This window comes from Carassius carassius, chromosome 13 (genome assembly GCF_963082965.1).
Source record: "Carassius carassius chromosome 13, fCarCar2.1, whole genome shotgun sequence".
In the NCBI taxonomy this organism is placed as follows: domain Eukaryota; kingdom Metazoa; phylum Chordata; class Actinopteri; order Cypriniformes; family Cyprinidae; genus Carassius; species Carassius carassius.
In genome coordinates this window covers 31,523,391-31,551,070 of record NC_081767.1, presented here as the reverse complement: position 1 = coordinate 31,551,070, position 27,680 = coordinate 31,523,391, and the positions used below count along the sequence as shown (strand labels likewise).

Sequence of the window (27,680 nt, the reverse complement as noted above, 5' to 3'; positions counted from 1 at the left end):
AATCAGAGATGCAGTAAAACAGATTTATGTTTAGAGTTAAACACTGAAATTAAATCAGCTAAATGTTCAGTTTGTACACACTTATTCATAACACAGAGTGACAGATCTTATTTCAGTCCATGCCCTGTTATTTTTTAAGACATTAATTTATTTTCTGAATAAATACCCCATCCGTGCACAATTCATTCATGCATATTACTTAAAGAAAAAATGTTTTCATAATATTTCAAAATACACTACTGTTTAAAGATTTGGGATTAGATTTGATTTTAATATTTTTAACAGTAAATACATAATGTTAATAAATGGAATACATTTTTAATATTTATTCCATTTAAATAACAATGTTTTTCAGTTACTGGGGTCTTGAAAAAAAATCTGAATACACAGGATGCGTTTGAAAAAGTGACTAAAAATGTTTTGGGTGTGAGCATCATGGAGGGCTTAAGAAAAGATGCGACAGGCTTGGGCTGGTGCTGACGAAGAGAGACGCCACTCATCGTGGGGCTGTTTGGGAAAAGCTGAATGTGATCAGTTCCTTGACAGCTGTGATCAACCGGCCTCCCAGCAGCACCTAGAAACTTCTCTCAAACAGTTGTCGGAGTGCTCTGTCAGACCATCGCCCTCCCTCCAGTGTAATAAGAGCTCTGTGATTACCCTTCAGGGACGGAGTGATAGATCCGAGTTGCTGGCAGTGAGAGGAAAGCTGCCCTCTGCAGTGACTCTTACAGCTCATTTCTCCAACTTTTTGGTGAGAGTGCACTTGTACGGGTCTATGTGAATCGCAGCATGTACACGTCCAGTCACCCACCATTCGTTGTCATCCATTTTCTAACCCAGGTATGATGATAAGACAAGTTTACAGTGACAAATATATATATATACATATATATATATATATATATATATATATATATATATATATATATACACAGTGTACATATATATATATATATATATATACAACCCGAATTCCGGAAAAGTTGGGACGTTTTTAAATTTTAATAAAATGAAAACTAAAAGACTTTCAAATCACATGAGCCAATATTTTATTCACAATAGAACATAGATAACATAGAAAATGTTTAAACTGAGAAAGTTTACAATTTTATGCACAAAATGAGCTCATTTCAATTTTGATTTCTGCTACAGGTCTCAAAATAGTTGGGACGGGGCATGTTTACCATGGTGTAGCATCTCCTTTTCTTTTCAAAACAGTTTGAAGACGTCTGGGCATTGAGGCTATGAGTTGCTGGAGTTTTGCTGTTGGAATTTGGTCCCATTCTTGCCTTATATAGATTTCCAGCTGCTGAAGAGTTTGTGGTCGTCTTTGACGTATTTTTCGTTTAATGATGCGCCAAATGTTCTCTATAGGTGAAAGATCTGGACTGCAGGCAGGCCAGGTTAGCACCCGGACTCTTCTACGACGAAGCCATGCTGTTGTTATAGCTGCAGTATGTGGTTTTGCCTTGTCCTGCTGAAATAAACAAGGCCTTCCCTGAAATAGACGTTGTTTGGAGGGAAGCATATGTTGCTCTAAAACCTTTATATACCTTTCAGCATTCACAGAGCCTTCCAAAACATGCAAGCTGCCCATACCGTATGCACTTATGCACCTCCATACCATCAGAGATGCTGGCTTTTGAACTGAACGCTGATAACATGCTGGAAGGTCTCCCTCCTCTTTAGCCCGGAGGACACGACGTCCGTGATTTCCAACAAGAATGTCAAATTTGGACTCGTCTGACCATAAAACACTATTCCACTTTGAAATAGTCCATTTTAAATGAGCCTTGGCCCACAGGACACGACGGCGCTTCTGGACCATGTTCACATATGGCTTCCTTTTTGCATGATAGAGCTTTAGTTGGCATCTGCTGATGGCACGGCGGATTGTGTTTACCGACAGTGGTTTCTGAAAGTATTCCTGGGCCCATTTAGTAATGTCATTGACACAATCATGCCGATGAGTGATGCAGTGTCGTCTGAGAGCCCGAAGACCACGGGCATCCAATAAAGGTCTCCGGCCTTGTCCCTTACGCACAGAGATTTCTCCAGTTTCTCTGAATCTTTTGGTGATGTTATGCACTGTAGATGATGAGATTTGCAAAGCCTTTGCAATTTGACGTTGAGGAACATTGTTTTTAAAGTTTTCCACAATTTTTTTACGCAGTCTTTCACAGATTGGAGAGCCTCTGCCCATCTTTACTTCTGAGAGACTCTGCTTCTCTAAGACAAAGCTTTTATAGCTAATCATGTTACAGACCTGATATCAATTAACTAGATGTTCTCCCAGCTGAATCTTTTCAAAACTGCTTGCTTTTTTAGCCATTTGTTGCCCCCGTGCCAACTTTTTTGAGACCTGTAGCAGGCATTAAATTTTAAATGAGCTAATTAAGTGGATAATAGTGTAAAATTTCTCAGTTTAAACATTTGCTACATTATCTATGTTCTATTGTGAATAAAATATTGGCTCATGTGATTTGAAATTCCTTTAGTTTTCATTTTATTAAAATTTAAAAAACGTCCCAACTTTTCCGGAATTCGGGTTGTATTAGGGGTGTAACGATTCACTCGTTTTCTCGATGCATCGATTACAAACCCTGTCGATTCATATGCATCGATCTTGAAACATGATTTTTGAATCGTGAATCACTTCTTGGACAGTAATCGATTCAAAATGCTAAGAATCAAATGAATCGCGATTTCTATAGCGATTCAATGCTTTCAAAATGTATACACATTAAATTACTACACGCACGAATTAATGCAGACCTTGAAGAGTGTTCGTGAATCGTGCCTCTTGTCTGTCCTTCACGCGCTCCACTGTTTACCGACTGAGACTGTCACAGGATTGCGCTCGCGCTCCGTTCGTCTCTGACGCAGCTGACGTGTGATCTATAGGACTCGTGGCCAGTAATGCTAACGTGAAGTAGTTTTACTTTTCTGTAGTTTGTCAATGGCTCTCTGCATCTTACCGACGGAGTTACCGGAGCCGTCGACAGCTGTATTTATTGCATGGACGGAGCAGAAATGTAAGTGTCTAAATCATACGCACAGATCCATTGAATGATAAATGTTTTTAAACAATGCGGATGAACCGAATATACGAAGGAAACGTTTAAAATTAACCACAGCATTAACAACGACCTTGAAATAAGAGCGCGAGATTTATCTGATAATCAGATGCATGAAAGTAGCGTTTGTTTCATTAGCAAACAGACATCTGGCACGTTTTCTCTCAGAATCATTCGTTGATGGAGAGGAAAAGTTAAATAGAGATGAAGACGTTTTCACACTGAAAGAGAAGCGATCTCGCTCTCATAGATGTGCCAGGCTATATCTGCAGCTAAACTGAATAAAAGCAGAATGAACTGATGAAACTAAAAAAAACCCACAAACAATTTATGAATGATGCAGTGCTAATTGACATTTATTACAGTACAGAAACTATAAAGTATATTTTCTACCTTATTCTGTGCAGAAAATTTAAATAATTGCTAATTAAATGTAGCCCAGTATATAAAACAATCATAAAATTGTCATTAGGAAAAAAATATCGATTACAAATGATTGATTATTGTCCAGCAGTGTATTTGATTTATTACAGCTAATTAAAAGTAATTTAAAAAGAAGATAATTCCTTGTAAAAAAAAATATAATAATTATTATTATTATTATATAGGCTACATACATAAAATGATTGTATTTGACATTTCTGTCACTTCTGAAATTATGGCTACACCCCTGGTGTGACAAAATGTTAGCTTATACATAATACTCTTTAAGCTCTTTTTTAAAAACTTGGCTTACATACATTTTAACATATGCCATGTCGCATCATTAAACTAGCATTTAACAATGGACAAAAGGTTTTTTTTTTTTTTCTAACCTATGGTTCTCTAACCATAAATGCTACTGTAATTTGCCCCGTGATTAAGCATTTCAAGAATTTAGTAGAAGCATTTAAATAATCCTGTGAATGCACTTAAAGAATGCAGAATCGAATCGTTATAATCGAATCGAATCGAATTTAATTGTGAATTGAATCGAATTGAATCGTTCTAAATTTGCAAAAATCGTTCTTGAATCGAATACCTATGAATCGTAATCGAATCCAATCGCTGCCTTGCCAAAGATTCACAGCCCTAATATATATATATATATATATATATATATATATATATATATATATATATATATATATATATATTTGCAACCGTATTTTTTATATATTTTTCTGGTCCTATTTTGTACAATAAATTCACATCAACAAACAGTTGACGGTAGCCATTGACTTCCACTATTTTTTCCAATGGCTACAATTAACTGTTTGCTTACCAACATTTTTCAGAACTTCTTATTTTGTGCTTAGCAGAAGAAAGAAACTCATACAGATTTGGAACAACTTGAGGCTGAGTAAATAATGACAGAGTTTTGGAGAGGATTATCCCTTTAAATGTTTGCAAGAAGAAGAAAAAAGGTAAATATGAGCAAAGAAGAACAAAAATCTAACCTTTCACTGAAGTAAAACAGTTGAAATTGGGGGGGATATAGACCGTTTCAACGGCAACAACATAAACAAACGTTACTTTGCATGCGCGCTTTTGTGGACCTAACTTAACTTCCGGTAGACTTCCAAATAGTAACAACTCAATAACAACAGCCAAGTCCCCTAGAGTAGATATTTTCTGATAAACAAACAAAATATGTTTGCCGCGTGGATCAGGCGGACTTAATGAAAATGCAAATTCATTCTTTGCCAGCAGGAGATGTTTTAAAGCATAGACATAAAGGGCGAGAAATAGAGGTTTCCCCAGTGACAGCTGTAAACAAAGCAGAGCTGGTACGCTCACACGCTGCTTTATCAGGCATATAACACGCAAGTCTTCCTTCAGAAATACAGCGATATAAAAGCACCTGTGCCTCGTTTTGATATTTAAACATATAAATGTAAGGAATTATTATTATTAAACGTGCAGTACATTACTCATGTTTATTCAACGAAGCCTTTTTGAAAATCGATCAGTTTTAAAATTGTGGCGAGTCTCCAAAAATAAATAAATGTATGGGAAACACATCCCGCAGCACAACCACCTGAGCCCAACTTCAGTCTACTCATCACCTTGACTTTAACTGCGTTTGTAGAAGGCACTGCAGCCAGACCGATATACACAACACAGACCGGAAGTTAACTTAGGTCCAGGCGCGTGCGCCCGATGAAACCGTCTATACAGGTGCTTCTCGATAAATTAGAATGTTGAGAAAAATGTAATTTATTTCAGTAATTCAACTCAAATTGTGAAACTCATGTATTAAATAAATTCAGTGCACACAGACTGAAGTCTTTGGTTTTTTTAATTGTGATGATTTTGGCTCACATTTAACAAAAACCCACCAATTCACGATCTCAACAAATTAGAATATGATGACATTTCAATCAGCTAATCAACTCAAAACACCTGCAAAGGTTTCTTGAGCCTTCAAAAGGAGTGTAAGTCACAAAAATTAATTGCCAATAAGCTGGCTGTTCACAGAGTGCTGTATCCAAACATGTTAACAGAAAGTTGAGTGGAACGAAAAAGTGTGGAAGAAAAAGATGCACAACCAACTAGAGGTGGGCGATATCTCGATATTAAAATTATATTGAGATATTTTTTAAACACGATATGGATTTTGACATATCGTATATATCGATATATTGTTTAGATTTAATTCTAATTCCGCCACTTTGCTTGTTTGCCTTCTCTGTGCTGTGCTCGCCCCCGCTCGCTCACCCCCCGCCTTCTTGCTTTTGTTCCCTCTCCACTCGCGTGTTGTCTCATTGAACATGGCGGCATCCGCAACAAGCCCGGAGGCTACAGAACTTGTCTCAAAAAAAAGGACAACCGGCTCCATTATATGGAGATACTTCGGTTTTAAGATGTCGGACGAACAGCAGACAGATGTCTACTGCTGTGAATGCATTAAGTTGGTGCCAACCAAAGCTTCTAGCACCACAAACCTTTTCCTCCATTTACAGACAAGGCACAAGCTCACATACGAGGAGTGCACCACACACTACAAACACTACACAGATAACACTCCACAAATCTTTAACGCGGAGCGTAGAATATGAAAGAAAGAGCGCAAGGTGGTGTAGCATCACCAAGTCCGTGGCATTTCATATAGCGGTGGACATGGCACCCATTTCCGCCGTTGAACAACGTGGCTTTATACGCATGCTAAAAACACTTGATCCAAGATACAGTTTACCTAGTCGGCATTACTTTGTGAGACAAGATCTCCTGCGACTGTACACTACAGAGAGAGAGCGGCTTGCTTACAGATTTTTTTTTTATCTTAAATGCAGCAGAAGAACTTTGTTCCTATATGCACTGCCTACCTTGAGTTGAGTTGTTTTATTTGTGAATGAAAAGAAGGCAATATGTATTATTTCTTCCTTAATTTTACAGTTAAATTATAATTTTTTGTATACAGGGATTTATTTATTTTTTTTATGTCGCCGAAGCACTTTGTTCCTACATGAACTGCCTACCTCTTTGCACTTCAATAAAAAAAAGACTTTGTGGTATTTGGCATATTTGTTTTTGCAGTAGATTTTGGGGGGTCATTTTTCCTGTAAAGATATCGAGATATATATCATATATCGAGATATAGCAAAATATATCGAGATAGATTTTTTGTTCCATATCGCCCACCCCTTACAACCAACCGAGAGAATTGCAGCCTTATGAGGACTGTCAAGCAAACTGGATTCAAGAATTGTAGAGAACTTCACAAGGAATGCATTGAGGCTGGGGTCAAGGCATCAAGAGCCATCACACACAGAAGTGTCAAGGAATTTGGCTACAGTTGTCGTATTCCTCTTATTAAGCCACTTGAGGCATCTTACCTGAGCTAAGGAGAAGAAGAAATGGACTGTTGCCATTGATCCAAAGTCCTTTTTTCAGATGATTATAAGTTTTATATTTCATTTGGAAACCAAGGTCCTAAAGTCTGGAGGAAGGGTGAAGAAGCCCAAGTTGCTTGAAGTCCAGTGTTAAGTTTCCACAGTCTATGATGATTTGGGGTGAAATAACATCTGCTAGTGTTGGTCCATTGTGTTTTTTGAAAACCAAAGTCACTGCACCCATTTACCAAGAAATCTTGGAACAATTCATGCTTCCTTCTGCTGACCAGCTTTTTGAAGATGCTGATTTCATTTTCCAGCAGGATTTGTCACCTGCCCACACTGCCAAAAACACCAAAAATTGGTTAAATGACCATGGTGTTGATGTGCTTGACTGGCCAGCAAACTCCCCAGACCTGAACCCCAGAGAGAATCTATGGGGTATTGTCAAGAGGAAAATGAGAAACAAGAGACCAAACAATGCAGATGAGCTGAAGGCCACTGTCAAAGAAACCAGGGCTTCCATACCACCTCAGCAACTGATCAGCTCCATGTCACGCCAAATTGAGGCAGCAGTTAAAGCAAAAGCAGCCCCTACCAAATATTGAGTACATGTACAGTAAATTAACATATTTTCCAGAAGGCCAACAATTCACTAAATGTTTTTTTTAAATTGGTTTTATGAAGTATTCTAATTTGTTGAGATAGTAAATTGGTGGTTTTTCTCCAATACACGTTGGCCACAATTATTAGTACCCCTAGAGATTCTTCTAATTTGTATATTTACATTCATATTTACGTTTTCGTGACCTTTTTACAAAGGGGGCTAATAATTCTGACCACAACTGTATGCAAATATGCATATATACAAACACACATAAATATTGTCAAAAGTAATTTCATGTTTTAAAGTGTGTGTGTGTGTGTGTGTGTGTGTGTGTGTGTGTGTGTGTGTGTGTGTGTGTGTGTGTGTGTGTGTGTGTGTGTGAGATGAAACGGGCCACACCTGTCAGTTTTCGGCTCAATTCATCTGTCTCTTCAGGTGGAGGTGTGGGTGGTTCTGGTCGGCGTTGGACAACAGACCGGGGCTGAAATTCTTCAATTTGTCCTCTGAGGGAGAGAAAATAATGCTGCTCCCAGTAAATCACACTCAGAAATTTGAGGATAATTAATCAGGCTCCCTTTCCTCAATGGTACAACTATAAATAAACGACATTTCAGCACAGCACAGCACTTTAGTAATAGCTTTATCCTCCTCTGAAAAATATTTCCACAGTAGTAAAAAATAACATTAACCAATAATACAATAGCCTGACATGTTTTACGTCTTTTCAGCATTTTTCTAATCGATTCCTGAAGCATAAAATCAAGCCTTGCCTTATATTATTTTGGAGATGTGTACAACTACACATTTTCAAAAACAGTTGGCTGGTGGGCTGTCTGACTGAGTAGTTAATTTGCCAATGTTAAAGAAGGTCTGTAAAATTAGGCCACTTTTGGTACAAATAGAATTGAGCATCATTGAAGTATAGAGTAGCTGAGTGACATACCATGATTTAAGAATGTGACAAATACGTAATCATTGTCTTAATATTTTTTCTTGTTTTCTAGTATAAACATCTTAACTTCTTTGAAACAAAATGTACTCTAAGAAGCAAAATTAGATTTTTCAGTTTTTGAGGTTTAAGCTGAAAGGAAAAACCTGTTTACAGTATATATAAGCTGTTTATATATAAATACTTACAGCAAAAAAATGGTGTTCTTGCAGCATATACTGTACTAATAATTATTGTAATAATAATGATAACAATTATATATATATATTTCTTTCTTTCTTTTTTTAGAAGTCTCATTTTGCTTAACAAGGCTACATTTATTTGATTAAAAAAATTTAACTGTAATATTGTGAAAATTATAAACATTTAAAAGAACTATTTCCTATTTGAAAACATTTTAAAATGTATTTTATTCCTTTAATCAAATTGTCTAATCATTCCTCGAGTCTTCAGTGTCTCATGATCTTCAGAAATCATTCTAATATGCTGACTGGCTTCTCAAGCATTTCTTATTATAATCAATGTTTAAAACTTGTTCTGCTTAAGTTGTTCTGCTTAATATTTTAAGGGTTATTTGATAAATACAGCATTTGTTTGATACAGAAATCTTTTATAACATTATAAATGTATGTATTATCACTTTTGATCAATTTAATACCTCCTTGCTTAATAAAAATATTTCTTTCTTTAAAAAAATATTACTGGCCCCAAACTTGTCACAATATGAAAGTTACATTTAAATGCTGTTTCAACAGAGCATGCAAAGAGATTATTCTCTCTTCAGTTAATACAAAAAAAGCAACATAATTTCAATCCAAAACAAATGAAAGCGGCTGAAGGAAGTTGATGACCCAGACTTCCTGGGTCCGAGAGTGAATCTCAGTCAACCAGATTTTCCTAACCCACAGGTTTAGTCCTTTAAACCTTACAACCATACAAACGTCTCTCTTTTTTTATTCGTTGTGCTCTCATCTCCCTTCCTGAAGCCAACTCTTGCTGCCTTCTTTCCTCATTGCATGTGTGTGTGTTTGTGAGTGTATGAAGGGATTAGACACCCCTATCACACACTCTATTCCTCCAGAGTGTGAGCTGCAGCCCTGGGCCACGCGTCTGCCCTCCTCCCACAGAACCTAAACACACAAACGCACATGCTGGAAAAATCCAGCTTCCTGTTCCGTGATTCTTCACAGAAAGAAGGCAATTTAACGGATTCACAATTAGACCCTTCTTAAATAGCCAACCTAAATACCATAGCTGCCACAGATACCATAACGCTCAAGAAGCGGTTCAAAGCACTTAGGAGGGTTTACAGATACTGTGTTTGTGTGTTTTGCTTGCTTTTATCAGGCTTTCTCATTTCGTAGGCGAGCATCGCAATCTTTTGGGGGGGGGGGGGGGCAGAACAACCTTTCACTGGCTCTTTATCAAAACTTAGTGTGCTGCCTACATAGGTGGCTGTCTTCAAAAGCAACACCCTAACTGAAATGGAAGACCTAGAATGTACTACAAAGGGTTTATTTTAGTATTATTCATACACTGTTACATTTTTTAGTGAATTTCCAGGTTAATATTTGCATTACTTTCACAGTGGGCCTTGAACAGCATCACACTGTGTATCTACAGTGCATATGTACTCTGAAGGCACCCAGCAGGCAACACATCATGAATAGATCATGCTGTAGATTTTTCTAATTCATGTTGGTTTTATTTGTGCTACTGAACTTGTTTTTGGTTCACTTTTAGCAATTTGTGCTGTTTGTTTATTTTGTAATGTTGATTTATGTTGTAAGTGTTGTTTTTATGGTGTTATTGTTTAGTTTTGTATGTCGAGTAATACAATTTTATGCATTTAGCAGACGCTTTTATCCAAAGCGACTTACAGTGCATTCAGACTTACATTTTTTGCCTAACATGTGTTCCCTGGGAATCGAACCCACAACCTTTTACACTGCTAACACAATGCTCTAACCTGAGTTTTTACTTCTGGAGCCCAAATGCTGCACTCTATGCTGCCTTTAGAATTTACTATTTGGAACATTAATCGAAAATCACAATTTCAGCTGTTGCGATTTGCTAATTTGCTAATTATGGCGTCTACAGGGTCAGACCAATAGTTAGGCAAATTATAACTAAAGAAAATCGATAGGTAAATTAAGATTCGAAAAGACAGACAACAAACAAAAAAATAATTTGCAAGAGCTGCGCCACAATGCATATCAAGAGCATTCCTTATTGCATGTTCGCTATTCCCAATTCAGAAGACCGCACACACAGCCTGTGTCTCTGAATGCTTCTCATAATCGCTCCTCTCTTCCCCACGCGGAGCGAATCCCGCGTCATAGACGAGTCGTTCACACTTGCCGCACTCACGAAGCCTTTTTCGTAACGCTCGGTTATATTCTCGAGCGGCCCTGTACCGCAAACCTCCACGAGCGCATTTGGCAGTATGGATGGCTGGATGCACGCACGCAACCTGCGTCTACTCTCACTTACCTCTGCGTTTAAAACGAATGTAAATTCAGTCTAACTGCTTGCTAATTTCACTTGGATGAAATGAAACATTCAGCACATTTTCCACTTGTTCTTAAAATCCCAAATACAATGTAACATGTAATACTTTAATAATTGACTAAAGAAATAAGTTCTTTATTTATATAAAAATATAAATCTTTCCAGTGAAATGCAGTAATTAAGTTAATTCTGTAAAAGTAGTTATACCATTATAATATTGTTATGGCAATAATGCCTAAAACAAAAAGGAATTTTGTAATGGTTTAATGGAAACTGTAATTTCTGCTTTTTTTCAGCAGGGTAATGATACTCATACTATGCTGCACATTATTGATAAGCTTGGCTTTGCAAATTTAAAATCGCACATCAAATCGCTATCGCAATATCTGTCAAAAAAATCGCAATCCAATATTTTCCCCATATCGCACAGCCCTAGTTAGGAGTGTGCCTATGATGTATTAAAATGGTCCCTACATAGGCAGCTTGCTAGGTTTGTGTGCCAGTGTGTTTATTTAAGGAAGATTTTACAAAGTTAAAGCTATACCATGGGGCTTGGGTGCTGATTAGCTCAATAAATTCCAGTGACTAGGCAGTGGCACAACTTAAGGGTAAGGCTGTGTAATTAGCAGCCATAAGTCATTAATTGATCTTAAATGGACCTTAATTTGGGCCTGGGAAGGTAAATGAAGCTTGTAATGCTCTTATTCAATGGGTGCCTGTTCGGTTATAAAGTGTGAGGTGACAAGCACTAACCTGCGGTGCTTTTTCAAGAGGAGTTTCTCCATGTAGCACAAAGTGTCCTCCTTGAACTCCACATAAATTAACGGCTGGGATCCTTTCTCTGTTTGTGTTTCCATCACAGACACTAGAGAGAAAACCACACCAATCAAGCCTTCAGTCCAAACTCTGTGTGTACAGAACAGGAAAATAACCGTATTTACGTGAAGTGTGCATGTAGCCTAGAAGTCGTTCAAACACTCTTTTTTAGCAAACCCTTTCCTTTTTAGCTTCATGCAAACCACTAAAGAATTTATATTAAACAAATACTGGCTGTCGAGTGCAGTAGGCCTATTTGTTTTTTAAAGTTATTTTGCTGTATTGTGAGAATATAAAGGGCGGTTAGACTTCAGTGCATCTGAAACGCCCTTAACACAACAGTCATTATCACAGTGAGCACAAGCCAAGCAGCATTGCAGCAAGAGAGAGAGGGACAAACACAAGGAGTCTGATGCATGATAAAGACTAACTTTACTTTGCTGCAGTGTGATTCAATCGAGTGTAAGAACGGCTGTCCTATTCAGCTTTAAACCCAACTATACATAAACAATGTTTGAAATAACAGGCAAGCATACTACTTTTACTATATTCGCAGCATGAAATATGTAAAATATGCATATATATAAATAAATAATCAAATTTCACGTAACACCATGTCTACACTGGATGTGAAATATGTATCACCATGGATCAAAATAAATTGCTCCTCTGTTAATTCTGACCGTTACATCAAAGCCAGCTCATGACATTTCTTGTCTCTGGTTTACTAATTTAAATAACAGTTTGCTTCAAATTATGATCGTAAGCAGTTGAAGCAATACTATATACTATAAATAATAAAATCATTGCCTTTGCATTAATGTAAAGTAGGGTATTAAGTTAATCACCCATTTTACTTTTGATAAAGTCGAGCATCAAGATCAAAGCTGGTTAATCTTCTAAGCTTTATTATTATGAATCTGCCACTAATAAACTGCAAGATAACCTGATGACATCATTGTGATGAGGTTGTGATGTTGATCATTGCATAAAGTACACTACTCCTAAAACATAGTAAGTTTAGAATTACCAGTATGCACAAGACCTCACGTCTGCTCTCATTTAGCAACAAATATCCTGCTGTTCTTGACTAATAGCCCTAACAGATTGAATTTCTTGTGAACTGGCATCATCATTCAAGTTTCTGAGAATAGTTTTTTAAACTCATTGAATCATATGTTGTCAAATAATGGAGGCATTTCAGCAAACCGCACGCAGCGCCTGAAAACACACACACGTTATCATCGAGAACATGTTTGTCATGCATATACTGAATGTAGTTACCTGGCAACCAATCAGCAGCCCTGACGCACCTGCAGCGTGCGTTATATCAGTCAATGCCACACATGAGTGTGCTTTATGAGAGACTGTTTGTGTGTGTTCAGACAGCCTGCAAGGGAATATATGTGGCAGCTCACACGAACCTGACAGCATGTCACTTTATTACTGTGGTTTGACTGTAGCACCTCCACACACACTCAGATGCATAAATGTGTGTGTTACCTGGTCTCTGTCTTCCCTCTCTCCACTCTTTCAGAGCCTCCTGGAAGGACCTGGCTGACTCTTCTTCATCAAAGCCTCCTCTCTGCAGAGAGCTGTCCTCTTCCTCACCAGCCTCCTCATCTTCCAAGTCAACACCGTCATTCATGAACAACACCTGAGGCGAGACACAGAGAACACAATAAGAGTGACAGAGACAGTGAGAGATGGAGATTCAATTAAATGGAGCACATAGCCAAGTCTCCACACTCTACAGAAAGTTGAGAGAGGTTTTGTGTTCAAATGTTGACTTCATTCCTGCCAACAAGAACACAAGATGTATGCATTGAATTGATCAGATGTTGCAGTACTATACATTTATATGTTGCATCGATTAAAAAAACAAAGCAAAAAAAAAACTGCTGTTCTTTTGAACTTTCTATTCATCAAATTATATAAACAAATGTTCTTATTTCCAAAAAAATTATTTGTAACATTGAAAATGTTACTTGCGCATCAAATCAGCATATTAGAATGATTTCTGAAGGATCATGTGACACTGAAGACTGGAGTAATGATGCTGAAAATACAGCTTTGCATCCCAGGAATAAACTACATTTAAAAAAAAAAATGTAAATTATAATTATATTGTACAATATGGTTACACTTTAGTAGAAATCTTCATATATAATGCATCATAAAAGTATATTTAATGCATTAATTCTGACTTGTAATGCCCCTTGTAATGCATTGTGTGATCTCATCTATCTATTCATTGTTACACAGAAAAAGTAATGCATTAAAGTAACACCACACTTTTTTTGAAAATTGGCTAATATTCCATCTCCCCTACAGTTAAACAGTTGAGTTTTACTGTTTTCGAATCCATTCAGCCGATCTCCGGGTCTGGTTGTAGAACTTTTAGCTTAGCTTAGCATAGATCATAGAATCTGATTAGACCGTTAGCATCTCACTCAAAAATGACCAAAGAGTTTTGATATTTTTTCCCATTTAAACTTGACTCTTCTGTAGTTACACTGTGTACTAAGACCGATGGAAAATGAAAAGTTGTGAATTTCTAGGCTGATATGGCTAGGAACTATACTCTCATTCTTGCGTAATAATCAAGGAACTTTTGCTGCCGTATCATGGGTGCAGCAGGCGCAGTGATATTACGCAGCACCTGAAGATAGTGCCCAGCTAGTTTGTGTTGTTGCTGCAATAGCAGAGTTGCTGGGGACGATTTTCAGGCCTTGCGTTATAAAGTGAGACTATTTTCAAAAATAATGGAGTGTTCCTTTAAAACACATTTTTAAAAGATCCATTTAAGATGAACCAAATCTGCAAATATAATGTATTTTAACTTTGGTTACAATTATTTATGAAAACATACTGTATAATGCATTGCATGTACATCATAAATAGCTTTATAATGCACTGTGCAGAAAAATAAACTTCTTTCAAAACTCCTTAACTCATGCTTGTAATGTCTTGTTTTTTGTGGACATGTGCTGCTAAAAAGTTTGTTAAAAAATAGTTTGCAATAGCTTAGTTAACAATGAAATGTGAAATAGGCAAACTGCTTGACGGAACATTCACATACAGGTAACATTTTATATACAGTACAATGCATTATAAACATTTTTTTAATGCCTTAATTATGTTTTTCAATGCACCTTATAATGCACAATATGATATCTGCAAATATTATACTGCAGTTTAAATTTGGTTACAATTATTTATGAACAGAAATAAAAAATTACAATGTACATAATAAATCCGTCTTTTATGCATTATCCATTTGTAACTGGATTTTACCTAAAGAAGCTAAATGTATGATTCAATTAATAAGCAGTTTGATGTACCACCCCAAACAATCAGTGGCTCACCTGTGTGTGGTGTATATTGTAATCAGAAGTGGGCCAAAGGCTCCTAGGAGTTGATCTTTTCTCTGTAGCTTCACTTTCATCAGCAGTTTTAGGGGATGCACCTTGTTGATTCTCCTCGCTGCTTACCTGCTGCTGGAGGCGGCCCAACACATCCCGAGTGCTGACAGGGGTCTGGAGCTCTGCCTGGATGAAGAAGCATAGATTTCAGTCAGACTTTCAGTTCAAAGTGTACAAATGCATCCTGTTAATGATTCGGCTAATGTACTGATGCAACCGAATGAATGCACACTCCTTATAGGTAAAGCATTCATCCAAATCATTAATTGGGATGTCCTGTGTTCAAAACACATCATCTGTGACATGCTGTTGCCTCCAATAAAAAACTAATCTGTCAGTTGTAGAAACAAGAAACAATAATGTAGTCTAGTCTATGGGGCAGCAGGGTTAAAACTAAAAAGAAAACTTGAAACTTGAACTTAATCTTTTTTATTTCAGCTCATTTTTATTTAGATTAATATATATTTATATATATATATATACACACACACACACACACACACACACAAACACACACACACACACACATAGACATTTAAAGAATAATAAAAAAATATAATAGTGTCTTATATAATGAAATGACACTAAAATAACACCGTTGGGCAGGACATTGTACACACTGGAGGAAAAATGGTGTAGAAGCAATTTTCACTCAGAAATTGCTAACAAATTTCACAAACAATTGCTAAGAAATGGCAAGTTACACACTGAATTAAACGTGAAATTTTGAAGTAGAAAACCTGAAACAGTATTTTCTTGTATGACATCCAATAATATTTGCTTTATGTACAACTTTGAAAACAAATGTTATACAAATGTTAAACAAATAGTGCACTTTTCATTTTAAAAGTAGTAACCATGAAATATGTCATACAATACACAGCGAAACCTAAAACCCAGAGAACACTTACATGTAGCATGGTAGGGTTCCTTTAATTTGATCATATTTACACCAGGTAATTGCTCCTTTTATTACTGATTACTGCAAACATTATCAAATCTCGCCATAAAAAGTGCAAATGAATAATAGTCATGAAATCATATAATACACCCAATAACTGGTACCCAGACAACAAATTCCTCTTTATGACATTATGTCCTTAAGATAACATTGTTAGTGGCCATTACGGTGGTCGTGGCTGCTGAATAATGCTTTCTCTTACCTCACCAGATAAAACCTTGACTGTCTCGTGAATAGATTTTTATTATGCACTCAAATTACAGTAAACAATAGCAAATGAATTAGTTTATCTCTGCATAGTGATTTTCAGACAATAGAAAGCAATAGGAAACTATTAAAGGGAGAATAAATGTGTGCAGTTTGAGATAAAAGAGACTGCATCAAAAGCAAATGGGCAAATGCCTCTCTATCAAAAACAGACGTAGATAAACCAAGCTTGCAAAGAACAAACCCTAGGGACAAAAATATTAATATTTGTTCCCTTTTCCCCAATGGAAGCAAATTCAACAGGATTAGGATGCATAAAGCTGCATCAGAGCCCAGTGTAGTTAAATACAATCCTTAGTTTCTTGCCAAGACTGCACACTCCCTTCAAGCAGCACCCAGAAAGGATAATTTTGTCATAATTTACTTATAATTTATGTTTTTTTTCCAATCCTGTATAAGCTTCTTTTCTTCTGTTGAATACGAAAGAAGATATTTGAAAGAATGTTGGTAACCAAACAGTTGCTGGTAGCCATTGACTTCCATAGCGTGGAAAAACATTACTATGGAAGTCAATGGGGACCTTTGCTATTCTTCAAAATATATTTTGTGTTCAACAGAAGCAAGAAACTTACACAGATTTTTTATTTTTGGCCAAAAAAATAATACATGTAATACCTTTAATACATTTTATAATGGTATATTATACTAAAATAACACTGATGTAGACAGTAGACAGCGAGGAAGCTCACTAGAAGAGAGCCTATGGGTTCTTCTGTTTCTCCTCCATCTGGACTTGTTTGCTTGTGTTTGTGTAACTACAGCTTTCAGTATGCGGCAGTGCAGGGTGAGCGTCACACAGGGCAGAAGTAAGTTTGGAGATGCACATTTGCTGCCTAATGCTGCATGATGGGATATAAACATGAAGACAGATGCCAAGGGTTTATGTGGGCCGCTCAGTGTCATCTTCTCAGAAGAAGAGCTGATCTCCACACCATTCCAGCATACCTATAGTATGCAATAATTGGAGCACCTCAAATGCTACGATCAACACTGACACACACATGATGATGCCTAAACATATTTTTATGCCTATGTGTAGTGCTTTAGGACATTGGGTCATGGTGAAGTATGTTCCCTGCATGCTCTGGGGTCAGCGCTTATAGAAACCATAATGAGCTGACTTTTCCAAATTGACTCAACAGTCTGAATGACTGAAATACTGTAAAAACAGGAATTTTATGAAATATAAGTAGAATTCGAAATTATTTTCTATTTTAAAATGTAGTTTATTCCTCTGATGCAAAGCTGAATTTTCAGCATTATAACTCCAGTCTTCAGTGTCACATGATCCTTCAGAAATCATTCTAATATGATGATTTGCTACTTAATATTTTTGTGGAAACTGTGATACACTACCATGCAAAATGTTAAGGTCAGTAAGAACACTTTTATTCAGCAATGGTGCATTGAATTGTTTAAAAATGACAGTAAAGATAATTATGTTGCAGAAGATTTAAAAAAAAAAAAAAAAGAATTTCATTATATTGTAATAATAATACATAATAATTCTGTTTTTTACTGTTTTGATCAAATATATGCAGCTTTAATGAGTTTAATTGAGAGTTCAAAAAAACTAAATAACCTTAATGATTCCAAACTTTTGAACGTTATTGTAAATGGTTGTATTAATTATGGTTGTACATAGTTAGGTACACATAAGTGTAAATAGTGTCAACCTTCATTAGTCATTTAAGTAAGTGTAGATCAGAGTGATACTATAATAGTAAAATCACATAGCTAAAAGGTAATTTAATGAGCACAGTTAATTTTACATAAAGTTAATTTAATGGGAACAAAAAGAAATGAAGAAAAAAAACAAAATCATTATGCTGCTTATTTGTTGCATTGGCTAAGGCAACCTTCCTGAACGAAAGTGCAGGTACTTTTCTAAGTGGTCAGACTTAAGAGTTTTCACCTTATAAAACCATAGGGCCACTCAAGTCTCTAAAACAAACTCAAGCTGACGGAAGCGAGTGTGTGTGAACACACATCAGCTGTTTGTGTTTGTGTGGCTGTTCTCTAACCTGGCAAAAGGTGTGTGTAATTAGAGTTGGGTTAGAGTGAGCAGATTTACCACTAATGGTCAACAGCATTCTGCGTTTCTAAGAAATGGCATGGAGGAGGAAGACTGAATCTGGAGGTCTGTGCCTGGCACTGCTGAGGGTGTGTGTGTGTGTGTGGGATGGAGGGTGGTTGTCAGAACACCTCCTCACCTGTACGGGAACCATACGATGGCGCTTCAGTGCCCCCTTCTGGTGGAATCTGACGAAGCAGCCCACACAATAATCCTCTCCGCATTCTGCACACATCTGAAACAACAATTAAATAAGCCCAGGATTTGTACAGCAAGGTACATTCACCCCAAAAAACTTTAATATCAGCAATATATATTTAAATATCTTGCACTTTTTGCTTAACACGATACATATTAAAATGGAGAGAAGGGAGCTGCACATATCTTAAGGGAGCTCATTATTTTGTTACAGATTGTAAATGGATGCGGAGGATGATAGGATAGGCCGTTTGATGGACCGATGGACAGATAGAAAGACAGACTGCATAGCAGCACAAGAATTTAAAGGAAGGTCTATCAAACCCACAGCTGAAGAGCCACTTGTAAATGAATCCAGCCTGCTGTCTTGATTTATTCGGTCTGAACATCTGTATGATGATGCAGCACTCCAGCTTGAGAGATGCATGATGCTTGGAAGAGTTTGAATTCCATTTGGACAGACTTTGGATATGTTTGGAATAATATATCTGCAGTCTACTAAATGAACATTTTTGCACATAGTATGTTTGTATCGAATATCTATTTTACATATTACATTTGCCAAAATGTGGAGGCAAAGCACAGTGCATGAAATAATGTATCCCACAATGCAGTGTGCTCTACTTGACCTTCTGTGACCAGCATGACAAATTAATAACACTGACTATAGTCTGATAAATAGTTTTGCAACTTAAAATAGGTGGAAACATATACAGCATACAACTCACAATATTTCTGTCAGATAAAGTAAAGGTAGTATGCTCTTCTGTGTGCAGCCATAGTTTCACACTCTCCACTTCATTAGGATAAAGGTCAAGTGACCGGTCACAATTTGGTTTGTTTTACATGCTGTTTAAGGAAGAGCTTATCTAAAGTAGTAAACACCAACTCATTCAAATAAGTGGAAATGTGTAGACTTCGCAATGTCTGTCCAAATTTTTCCTATTTCAAAGCTGAAGTTCTGCATCTTCATACTGTACATAGCAGACATTTACAGATAATTTCACAAAGCTGAATATACAGTTCTGCTCATGGATTTCTAGTTTCTAGTTTACTTTCAACTAACTACTGGATGTGCCATACAAGCCAGTCAATCATGAGAAATTGGAGATATCAGCCATTTTTCTATGTACAGTAAGCATCTTATTTAAAAGCATGATGTCTGAGAAGTATATTTCACATATTGAAAAATTAAGAAGGCAGGCAGTATCCAGTGTTACATGCATTTTAGAGTAAATAGTATAGTACATTCTATTCTGAACAAAACAACAGCTTTCAGCTCAACTTTAGATCCTCTAGGGTTGTTTGAGTGAGCAAGGAGGAAACCCTTAGGAAGCCTTGGCTCTACAAATCCATAAATACATAGAGACAGACATACACACACACCCCGAACATTCGCTTTAACACACTTGCTGTCTTTGACAGCCAAATGCCTGTGTGCAAATTCCACAGGTACATTTCCCCTCGAGACTGTCTGTCTCAAAGCACTCAAGCAGAGCATGAAAGTCCCAAATCTCCCAAGGGTGACAGGGTCCCCTTTAATTCGGCCACACAAACACGCACACACACTCACGGTGAATAAAGAAAAGGGTAAATACAGTGCAGCTCTGTGAATCTACAGCTGTGCCCATTACCGGCTCCTTTAATGGCCACATAAAAAAGGTCTAATTTCAGCATGACACCACTGAAATAAATTACAGCAGTGGCATTCTCCCCAAACCGATTTTTAAGAGGGCTTCCGGACAACAGAATCTGCACTTCATGTCTTCGTTGCTGAGAAATCCTGTTGGAAGAGTAGCAATATATTTGCAGCTCTGTATTTATCAGCAGTTCAATCTAATGCTGCCAAAGTAAAAAGTGGAATCTTACTGTTAGGAGCCAAGGAAGCTCTTTTATTTGAAATGATGAAGGATAACACACCCTTATATCATGCACTTTAGTCTTGAAGAGACAGACTCTGACTATCTGTACCTTAGTCTGGTTGAAAAAGCTGCTTAACCGATATGTCTGACTAGGCATGGGTTTATTTGAAGTTCATGGTACCACTATAACAGCGTGGGAAAACAATAATACATGAAGTGGCATGGCAGGCTTCATTAAAGATCTGTGTAAATGTCTGCATGTGCAGAAATAATTTTATAGAAAAAATTTTGTTTCTCAAGGATATTTAGATTAGCTTGCCCAGAAACACTCATAGCAAAAAAGTTCAAAAGGTCAGTGATATGTTTTTGGAAAACAGTTAATGCTTTTATTCAGTAAGGATGCATAAATTGATCTAAAGTGACAGTAAAATGAGCAAACTGTAAATTTTAAATACTGTAAAATATTTTACAGTTTCCACAAAAATATTAAGCACCTTTGTGTCACAGGAATACATTTCATTTTAAATGGTAATAATATTTCACAATCTTACAGTTTTTACAGTTTTTTTGATCAAATAAATGTAAAATTTAGCAAAAATAATGCTTACTTTAGAGCAGCAGTGTATACCGGAGACATGATGCATGATGAATGAAAGGGATGGATAGTTTGGAATTAAGAATAGTTCTGTTCACATAACATAACGGATGAAAACTCACCAGTCCGGCCAGCTGAACTTCACACTGTCCACAGACTTTTCCCCTCAGGTTGAGCTTCCTGTTAGTGCCATGTACCTTGGCAACTCGTTCCGCTATTACCTGCTTCTGTACTGCTTAAGTAACACAAACACACACACACACACACACACACACAATTCAGAACTCTGCACATGAAATCTGCCTACATAGGATGGTATCTTCTGAGAGAATCATGCCATCTGACTGATTTGGAATGTTCCACAACGGCATCGACTCTCTTAACAGTTCAGCAAGTGCATCACACATGTGAGACTCGACAGTAGATTAAAACAGAGCTGGTGCATAGCATGTTACTAAGTTAATGATTCAATATGGAAGTATATCCAAACTACTGTTCCAAAAAGTTTAACCCAGGGAACAAAGGATCCTTTGTAATGTGTTCATTATGTGCCATATAAACTAACCTGCATGAATGCTCTTAAAAAACAAAACTTTTGGATAAAATAGTCAATTAATTAATAAGATGGAGCCATTTTCATCAAGACTGTGTGAATGGGTGGACTCTTTGTGTAAGCTATTGAATGTGATCAGCATAAAGAGAGGAATCCGATAAACTCAATTAAAATTTTGTTATGTGCAAAAGTTATAACGATTTGAAAAGGGAATTTTTGAACTGGTGGTGTCACTATAGAGTTGGTCCTAGGGACCCCACAGTTGGTCAGATCACTACAAAGGTGCTAAATTTGATAATTTTCCTATGTTCCACTCATAGGGCTGCCATAGACTCACACTGCATTAGACAGCTATAGACAGATGGCCCCTAACTACAGCCCCTTCAGGGCTTGGTCCCTAATAATTCAATAACAAATCTTATCCTACTCAGTGTGTTGCTTCTCCAGTATATGTAAGGACATTTACTGGAAAATAAGTCAAAAATAATGACCAAGAAAATAACTTTTTGCAGTGCAATGTCTGCAACAGATACAGTACATGTGATGACTTAATAATTACCCTATTGTTTGGAACAAGTTTTGTTTCAGTTACTAGACTTTTGACTTGTAACATTTGGAAATTCCTACAAAAAAAGAAGGGATTTGTAGTTAAGACTTCACTATGCTTGTATCCAAGTGATAAATGAAAATGAGGAAATGGGAAAATGAGTTCAAAACAAGCCAGGCAAAACACATGTCAGATTCCAGTCCACCCACCTACAGGCTCGTCCTTCAGCACTCTAATCTTCATCTTGCCTGGAGAGAACTGTCCGAAACAACAAATTTCAAACACCACATTATCACCAAAGCCATCGCTGAACTGTTCATGCAGTTAATTCTAGAAAGGCTATCCCTGGCATGAATGAAGGTGAAGTCAGCCTGATTGAGACTATTTTAAACAGATACACAGGCTGACAGATGTTTATTTTATGTATCCACATGAAAACTCTTACTCTGTGAGGTGCGTTCTCCTTGTTTGTCTTGACGGTCTGAACCCCGGCTTGTGCTGAACGCCAGTGAGAAGCTCCCTTCTTCCTGTGTGGAAATATCATAGAAAGTTGCTCAGTTTATCATAGAACTGCAACTAGTTGTAATAGCTAATGGTGTGTCTCATAAAGCAAGAATCATTTGGAGGACTTATTATTACTTTTCGAAACCCCCCTAAGTAATAAAATATTGTGCGTAACTCATGGTAAACTTTTAATTAAGCACATATCAAATAGTGGAAAACAAACACAAACAGTACATGAAAGCATTTGCCCTACATAATTCAGACCGATACACAGACGGAGGGTCGACTTCATTTGTTTTCTGATTTGTTGTTTTGGTTGCCACATCAAATAAACAGTCTAAATAATTCACAGTGTGATTGCGGGGGAAGCCATTTGTTTAGAGTGGGCTGTCATACTGGCGTCGAGCCCCAAGCCCGAGTGTGTTCAAAGGATGGAAATGAATGTTATGTGTGTCTGGCTGTATGATATAATTTTGCAAGTAAAGAGGTAACCGTGCTTTTGAAATGTCTCTTTATCTCATATGGGTAGTGAAAATTCTGAAAACAATAAATCAGGAATGAGACTGTTTAAATATAAAAATCTCAGAGGTATGTGTTGTTGGTGACAGGGCATGTGACTTTGTCTACTTGTCTACTTTTACTTTACTGACTTTACTGAATGAGATCTTCCGCCAGGCAAAAATAATAAATCTAATCGCTCAGTAAAGTAATACTTTAAAACTTAGGAGTTTGTTTAAATAACTAACCCCAAAAGCAATAAGAAAAGTCATGAATAGATCAAACTAAAAATACACAGCTCAGCAGCTCCACTAAAATCCATCTCATTTTATAAAAGAGTGAGATAGTCAGAGACTTTGGAAGGGGCCAGCAGGGAGAGGGGACACTTCCTCTGCATGCTGTCCACTCTCATTAAGGGCTGTTTATGTGCTGGCCTTTATCAGTCTGATGGAGACGGGCGTTTGGGACGGGGATTAACTGCGCTCAAGCCTGCCTGTCAGCATTATGGAGAAATGCATAGGCAACGTGGCAGTTGTGCTAACAACTGGCGGATTACCATCACATGCACACTGAGTGCCAACCAGCAAGACAAACACTTATCTCCAGTCAGGGTCACAGACATCAGACCTCTCTGCTACTTGAGTTCATTGTGTGGCAGCAGTGGGACAGGTGAAGGGTTATTATACTGCACATTTAACCTGGTGTTAAATAAAATTTCAAGAGTGATAAAAAATGACCTCTGAAAGTGCTAGTCTTCTCAATAAATGAACTTAAACTTCATTTAATAAAACAGTTTAAAATATTCCCATTTTAATCATCTTGTACTATTTATGGATATATATATATATATATATATATATATATATATATATATATAGCTAATTGTGACTTTTTAGCTCCCGAAACTATAACTTTTTTTATCATAATTTCTTCTCAGAATTCCAAAACATAAACTCAGAACTGCAAGATATAGATGCAGAATGGCAAGTTATAAACCCACAATTCTGAGAAAAAAAAAGTCATAACTGAGATAAAATGTAAACAGAAAACAGATTTGCGAGAAGCTGAAAATTCAGAGAAAAGGTTTGCAATTGGGATATGTAAACTAAATTCTACGTTTATCTCGCAATTCTGATTTTTTTATTTTTTTGAAGAATTGCAAGTTTATATTTCTCAATTCTAAGATTACGTTTCTGAGACATTTCTGAGATAAAACATCTAAATTATGAGATATAAACTTGCAATTACAGAGTTCGAAAAAACAGCTTTAAAAACCAAATAAAATCCATTATAAAAGTGTTTAATCTCACTTTTGACCAATGTAATGCATCCTTATTGAATTAAAGTATTAATTTCTTAACATCCTTACTGACCCCAAACTTTTGAACTGTAGTATATACTGATTTCCAGGTCTGAAGAGAGAAGCAACAACAAAGTTTTTAAAAAGAAACTACAAGTTTGCTTCAGCGGTCCACTTTGTGAGTACAGTTTATTCACCCATTGAGCATAAGGCCAGAGCCCATCGGCTCTCATCTGCTCTTATGAATTCAACTGTGGCCCTTTAGTCCTCTGCCTTCGCTACAATGAACAGCAAACAGGTTGAGCATGGAGGAAGATAACATCAACCATTCCCAGCACGGCACCGGCAACAGAAGTTCTGCTTTGATTAATGGCTGCTGATAAGAGCTAATCTGAAAGAGTTTTATTAAATAACATCCATATGGAGGCAATCGTAATTGAGATATGTTACCACTTACATCCACTGATATATCTGCTTTCCAGGCACAAATATTTAAAATTTCAGATAAATTCATTTTTCATGCTGTCTCAACATAATTCATCCAGAACGACTCCATATATATGTTTGCATTTGTTCGGTAGCATATATGAGAATATGATGTATTCACTGTATCTACCCCATTACTGTAGTGTTTCCCTCCCCTGCTGCATTATGAGCTTATATGAATGACTAAAACAGCCACCCTTTAAAATTCATGAAGTCACATTTTAGTGTTATTAATGAAGAGCTGAAGGAAAGGGGCTGGGTTGAGAAGAGGGATAGTGAAAGTGACGTGACGTGACATTCAGCCAAGTATGGTGACCCATACTCAGAATTCGTGCTCTGCATTTAACCCATCCAAAGTGCACACACACAGAGCAGTGAACACACACACACACTGTGAACACACACCCGGAGCAGTGGGCAACCATTTTTTATGCTGCGGCGCCCGGGGAACAGTTTGGGGTTCGATGCCTTGCTCAAGGGCACCTAAGTCGTGGTATTGAAGGTGGAGAGAGCACTGTACATGCACTCCCCCCACCCACAATTCCTGCCGGCCCGAGACTCAAACTCACAACCCTTCGATTGCGAGTCCGACTCTCTAACCATTAGGCCACGACTTCCCCTCGAGAGAGAGAGAGAGAGAGAGACATCAAATTAATAACTAATGATGTTATTTTTTCCTATTCTTTTATTTTGACAGAAAACTAATTTCCTGTCTTCCTCGTTTTGGCACAGGGTTTCACTTAATCTTAATTTGTTTGGGAGAAATGGGAAGACAAGCATAGCGATGCAGTGAGAGCAGAGCTGCTGAAGCCGAGATGACTCAATTTCCTTCCACTCGATGGTTAAGCTGATTCCATCACACCAGATCGCTCTGAAGTCAAACCATGACCCAAGATTACCTGCAGGAGCTGCATACTCCATTTGACGATCAGATTTCAAAGCTAATGGCATCCCTGTCACTCCATTTCCAATGCTTTTCTACCTTGACTACATATACTTGCATGCTTTTTCCTCTAACGTTATCCAAAGTAATGAATGTCAAGTTAGATTTATATATATTTGCAAAGTCAAATAAAAGTATAAAAAGTATATACAAAGTATAAAAGTGACTCAGACAGGTAAGGAAAATATCAGATCTTATGTGTATAACTTTAACATAACATCACATAAAGGAGGGCCTTCAATGCAACACTAATAACTTTAGGAAAAAGTCTGCCAAATAAATGAATGTAAATGTATGGCTTTAGAGGAATTGTATGATATGCACTACTTTTAGGAAGATTTTATTGTTGTTGTTTTTAAGTTTGACAGCCGTAGTCACTTTAAACTGTCATTGTATAGGGGAAAAAAATATTTGCATACAGGTTTTGGAAAGGTTAAAAAACCCTAACAGAATATTTATTTAAAGAGGGACGTCGTGGCCTTGTGGTTAGAGTGTATGACTCTTAACTCTAAGGTTGTGGGTTTGAGTCTCGGGCCAGCAAAACCTTGACTTAGGTGCCCTTGAGCAAGGCAGCGAACCCCCAACTGCTCTGGTTGTGTGCGTGCGCGGGATTAAATGGAGAGCATGAATTCTGAGTATGGGTCACCATACTTGGCTGTATGTCACTTAATTTTAGGTGAAGTATTTGTTGAAGTCCCTCTGTCTTTGCCATCACACTTACCCTCACAGTCTTTCTCTTGCTGTTTCTTCCTACGTTTTTCATTTTATTCATTGTCATTTCATTGTTTACATTTCCTCTTTTATCTCAGCGCTCTCTGTCACAGTCATTGTTTGGCCCGTTAATTTATTCATCTACTCACTCATTCATTAATTCAACAAGCTGTCCCACCCCTCCCTGTTTCACTCACTCCCTCTCCTCTTTCTCCTGGTTCATACGCTGTCTGAGCTCCTCCAGTCTGCTCTCCATCTCCTTGGCATGTTGATCCAGCTGCACTGTTTCCATACGCAGTTCCCGGAGATTCCTTGGGGGGAGAATAGACACACACACACACATATATATATTTTTTTACATGCTATATATAAACTTGTACAAACCAGTGTGACTGACTTTTTCCTGTTTTATTACCACCACTCTGCTTAACACAATAATTCAACTAAATACACAAAATCATGGTATTCTGCTAAAATTTTGGAACGCCACCATTTACAACCGTGACGTGTAACGTGCTAATTTTGTGAAAAATCTGAAGCGTGAAAAGAAACTCAAGGGAACCGACTGTTCAAACCTGACATTTAACTTCATTGACTTGGGCTTGCTGGGAAGTACCACAAAGTTGTTTAAATTCATGGTGCTCTCTGATCAGACGGCAAGCTTCACAGGCTGTAATTTCCACTGAAGTGTCCTGAGAAATATTAGAGATCTGAGTGAGAAATGCACAGTGCACAATAAGACAAATTTCACTGAATTAACCTACAAAGAGGCCAGTGAAATGAATAATAGCAGCTAAGCTTTACAAAAAAATTTAAAATAAAAGACATGGAGCAGTGATGGTATAAAATCATGGTACTGAATGGTTTGCATATTTACTGGTATTTGCATGGTGTTCAAAGATATCTAAATGAATACCAGGGTACCACAATGTTTCATGGCCAAAGAACCATGGTAACAATGTAATGTTTACGTTACATTTG

General features: G+C 37.1%; 1 protein-coding gene across 2 annotated transcripts in view; it reads right to left on the bottom strand.

The window, feature by feature from the left end:
• Positions 1-27,378, bottom strand: part of zbbx (zinc finger, B-box domain containing) — a 39,806-nt gene extending 12,428 nt beyond the window's left edge. For both annotated transcript variants that reach the window (XM_059565340.1, XM_059565339.1), the window contains exons 1-10: positions 27,275-27,378; positions 26,897-27,010; positions 22,703-22,784; positions 22,467-22,515; positions 21,280-21,392; positions 18,642-18,737; positions 15,144-15,326; positions 13,279-13,432; positions 11,713-11,824; positions 7,899-8,002 (exon numbers count right to left, since the gene is read on the bottom strand). In XM_059565340.1, coding sequence (XP_059421323.1) covers positions 7,899-8,002; positions 11,713-11,824; positions 13,279-13,432; positions 15,144-15,326; positions 18,642-18,737; positions 21,280-21,392; positions 22,467-22,515; positions 22,703-22,784; positions 26,897-27,010; positions 27,275-27,336 — 1,069 coding nt within the window. In that variant the 5' untranslated portion in view covers positions 27,337-27,378. The remainder of the gene's footprint in view (positions 1-7,898; positions 8,003-11,712; positions 11,825-13,278; positions 13,433-15,143; positions 15,327-18,641; positions 18,738-21,279; positions 21,393-22,466; positions 22,516-22,702; positions 22,785-26,896; positions 27,011-27,274) is intronic.
• Positions 27,379-27,680: the final 302 nt, after the last annotated feature.